The sequence below is a fragment of the Nelumbo nucifera genome, chromosome 2, assembly GCF_055504915.1.
Source record: "Nelumbo nucifera cultivar China Antique chromosome 2, China Antique-T2T, whole genome shotgun sequence".
NCBI classification, from domain to species: domain Eukaryota; kingdom Viridiplantae; phylum Streptophyta; class Magnoliopsida; order Proteales; family Nelumbonaceae; genus Nelumbo; species Nelumbo nucifera.
The window spans coordinates 63880166-63884386 of NC_142650.1; the positions used below are offsets into that span (position 1 = coordinate 63880166).

General features: G+C 39.1%; 1 protein-coding gene across 1 annotated transcript; it reads left to right on the plus strand.

The window, feature by feature from the left end:
• Positions 1-266: 266 nt before the first annotated feature.
• LOC104607662 (Glutaredoxin family protein) lies at positions 267-1880 on the plus strand. Its single transcript, XM_010273341.3, has one exon. It carries the CDS (start codon positions 351-353, stop codon positions 1560-1562), a length of 1212 nt encoding a protein of 403 aa, XP_010271643.1. The 5' UTR covers positions 267-350; the 3' UTR covers positions 1563-1880.
• The last annotated feature ends 2341 nt before the right edge of the window (positions 1881-4221 follow it).

Here is a 4221-nt window from a genome sequence, read left to right on the forward strand (position 1 = left end):
TCTGTTGCCGGCTCACCAATCCGTAGATTTAGAATTTCAGCCGTTGATGGAGGGCAGATTAGTCATTTGGGTAAAAGTAAAAATAAAGTGATGGGTAGCAAACAAATTCTGCGCACGCTAATTGATGCCTTTGGCTTAACAAATGACCCATAAATCCAAAATTCCAAAAAATCATTTTTCCGACCGTTGGACCCCCAAAATGACCGTTGAGGATTCGTGCTCTTTCTTTTTGGACACACTTACCGTTACAAATTCAAAAAAGACTCTGCCTTTGTCGCATCCCTTGAAGAGTAATAATCTTTAGAGGATGAACCCAAAAAACTGAAACCCGCACCTTCGAACATCGAGTGATGGGTTGCGTTTCATCGAAACTGATCAGGAAGGAACTTAACCAGGAACTCCTGTTCGGCAATGGCGATTACGTGAACCACGTCGTCTCCCTCACTTCCAGCACTTATGGGGTTCTGAAACTGGATGAAGAAACAATAAAGGAACCAGACAAAGAAGTGAAGAGTTCTCCTCGTATCGTTCTTCCCAGGTTTCAGAAGAAGGGCTCCGAAGAACCTGAGGTCATCAACGCTTGGGAGTTGATGAAAGATCTCGAAGACGAAATACCCGTTTCAGTACAAGTGAAGAAAAGCCCCAAACCACAAGGCTTTCTACGAAAAGTTGCAGGGATGGATATCAAGACTCCTTCGAAGTTCTTCAGTGAGCTAAGCTCTCCAAGGAAGCAGAAGAAATTCGCAGGGAAGGAGAACAAGCACCGACGGAGCGGATCCGATGGCGGCGTAGCAAGGTCAGAGCCCAGCCCGAAACAGGTACTGCAACCTTTGAACTCAGTAGACAATGTGCAAAAGCGGATAGTCTCTTTGAACATACCCACAAAGAACACTCCCACCAATCTGAAAGCAAATAGTTTTAGAAACCATTCAGGATTATCGATGTCAAGGAGGAGTCTCAGTCCCTTGTTTGATCCAGAGCTTGTTGTATCCTTCGAAAAAGAACTCTGTGAAGAGGGAGAACAGATTAAGAAGATGGTTTCTTCTCAACCAAAAACTTGTAAGACCAGAGATGCTGAATCCATGCTTGAATTGTTTGAGAAAAAGTGCCCTCCTGGTGGGGAAAATGCAGTGGTCATCTACACAACTACGTTGAGGGGGATTAGGAAAACCTTTGAAGACTGCAATGTTGTTCGGTCAGTAATAGAATCTCATCGCGTCCACATGATTGAGCGGGATATTTCGATGGATTCTGGGTTTAGGGAGGAATTGAGGAGGTTAATGGGGACCAAGGATGTAAGAGTACCTGTGGTGTTTGTGAAGGGAAGGTTGATTGGGGGAGCTGAAGAGATGGTTAAGATGGAAGAGGAGGGAAAGTTGAGCATTCTATTCAATGGTATCCCAAGAGCCATGGCTGGGTGTGAAGGGTGTGGTGGGGTGAGGTTTGTACTGTGTATGGATTGCAGTGGGAGTTGTAAGGTTTTGGATGAAGAACAGAAGAAGATGGTGAGATGTGGAGAATGTAATGAGAATGGGTTGATCCAGTGTCCCATCTGTTGCTAATCCGATATTGCTGAGTATCTTATTTTGCCCAAACCCACCAAGGAATCAGAAAGCTATCTGAGATTGTTTAGATATATGTTTGTTGAAGCTGGGTTTTGGGCATCTGTTTCTTATAGTTCATGTAGATGGAAGGTGTTTTGCAGTTCTGGGATGAGCTTAAAAGGTGCTCAGTTTGAATATTTTTTTCAGTAGGAAGGAGAGGCTCTAAAGTGGGTTTTGGGTCCTCTTTGTACTTTATTTTGAGTCTAATACCTTGTATGTTTGAATACCTAAATCATTTATGCAATTCAATTATTTTTTCCCCTTTTGATGATTCAACCAGATTATCTTTACCATAGAGAAGGTAGAACTGCCCCATTTAATCATTTATCTGATGGTTGATCATGTTCTTAGGGTTCATACAAGAGCGGTGGGTCACTTGGTGGCTGTTAGATCAATAATGGACTTGTAGAAAGTCTGGAGTTGGATTTCTTGCATCAAATGGTCTAGATTGGACAAATTGATGAAAAAAATGAAATTTGTGTATCAGATGATCAGAACTCTTATGATATGTAGCATCTTTAGGCTGGACTTGTGCAGCAAACAAAAGGGTTTTTGATGAATGATACGATAATGTTCCCAGTATCTATAAAAAAAAATGACCAAACCATGCTCTGTCAAGGAACACAAAAGGTCCTCAGTTATGCAAGAAATTGTTTATGAACCTGCACCTGCTACATTTGACCTTAATTTTGATGATAACTAGACTACATTAGATCTCTAATTCCACTAATTCTGAAATATTTCGAATGCCTAATCTAGGCAAGTTCTCTTGTTATTTGACATAGATGTAACAAGTACCTCCAGACATCCTCAAGTAAACTTGTTCATGTTTGTGGTAGGACAGCCAAGATTTGTGGACATAGATATGCAGCTTTTAGATACCAGAACCCTAATTTTGATGATAACTAGAACATTAGATCTCTAATTCCACTAATTCTGAAATATTTCGAATGCCTAATCTAGGCAAGTTCTCTTGTTATTTGACATAGATGTAACAAGTACCTCCAGACATCCTCAAGTAAACTTGTTCATGTTTGTGGTAGGACAGCCAAGATTTGTGGACATAGATATGCAGCTTTTAGATACCAGAACCCTAATTTTGATGATAACTAGAACATTAGATCTCTAATTCCACTAATTCTGAAATATTTCGAATGCCTAATCTAGGCAAGTTCTCTTGTTATTTGACATAGATGTAACAAGTACCTCCAGACATCCTCAAGTAAACCTGTTCATGTCTGTGGTAGGACGGCCAAGATTTGTGGACATAGATATGCAGCTTTTAGGAAATGCCATTCTGTCATAAACAGGCAAGAGAGTTTGATATCAATATGTTTCTTGGCTTTGTATTTTTAGCATAAACAGGCAAGGATCTTGCTACTGAGATTCAATGGTTGCTTATGCAACTTAGACCAGTAAGCTTCTTAAAGTATGAATCAAATCAATCGACAAACGTTCTATTCATTCAGAAATTCTAAATATCAGAACTCAGAAATAAAGCATACTTTCTTTTGGTAAAATAGTGTCAATGACATTTATTTGGTTGTCTAAAGTATACATGCATACTTCAATTCTGTTACAATTTCCCAACATTTATATCTTATTTATGGTACATTTGAGTCTCAAATATAATGTTTATGATGTATATAAGGGATTATGGCTTATGAGTGCCTCTAATATAGACCATTTTTCCATATCCAGGCATGTTCAGTGAATCACAACTGAACCTTGCTTCTAGCATTGGACTGATTTTAATTCTAGACTCAGCTTTGCAAGCAAATGGCACACTCCTAATCATAAGACAAGTACACGTTTCAAAAGATAAAAACAACCTTGTAATTTTATCATTAGTTCATTACAAACAGACAATCCCCCCCTCCCTCTCTGCTGGTGAATTTTGATGAATCCAGCTAATTGGTTACCACTATGTTGATTATCACTTTTCAGGTTTGATTCCTTTCCAGATGATTAAAAATGTAATGTTCCTAACCAAAATCAGCTACAATGGCAATACCACTTGTGTATTCCTTTTTGCATTCAAGTGGGATGGGAGTTGGATATCCAATTTGAAGAATTTACACAGTTTTAGCCCAAGTGTCCGAGCCATGTCTATTTCAAACTTTAACAAATTCTCAATCGAAACCCACTCAAGCACAGCTCAAATTATCAATACGGGCCGATACACCGGTACTGTAATCATGGAGGATGATATGATGATATGGGGATGCTTTGGATACTCTCGCTCAGTTTGGTACAAGGTTCAAAGTATATCAATGCAGGCCAATATGCTGGTACTGTATCGGTGCTTTTTTCTCTCTTCTTTTATTTTTTCGAATCTGGTTCAAAGGGAGTTTAAGGCTGGTCTATCCCCTCAACCACTGTCTAACCCGAAACACCCCCTGTAGGGGCATATCAGGAAGCTCCTGATATGTATCAATACTTTTGAACCTTGGTTTGGTAAGAGTACAAACACAAATATTACAAATGCATATAAAATATTACAAAATACAAGGTTTTGCACTGTACATTTTGTATTTGTACTTCTTCTAAACTAAACCTCTGGAAAAATTAAGATGCATAAATATGCATGGATATGTTACGAAAACTCTCTCCAACA

Coding starts and splice junctions, on each gene's coding strand:
- LOC104607662 (XM_010273341.3), top strand. CDS start 351: ATGGGTTGCGTTTCATCGAAACTGATCAGGAAGGAACTTAACCAGGAA.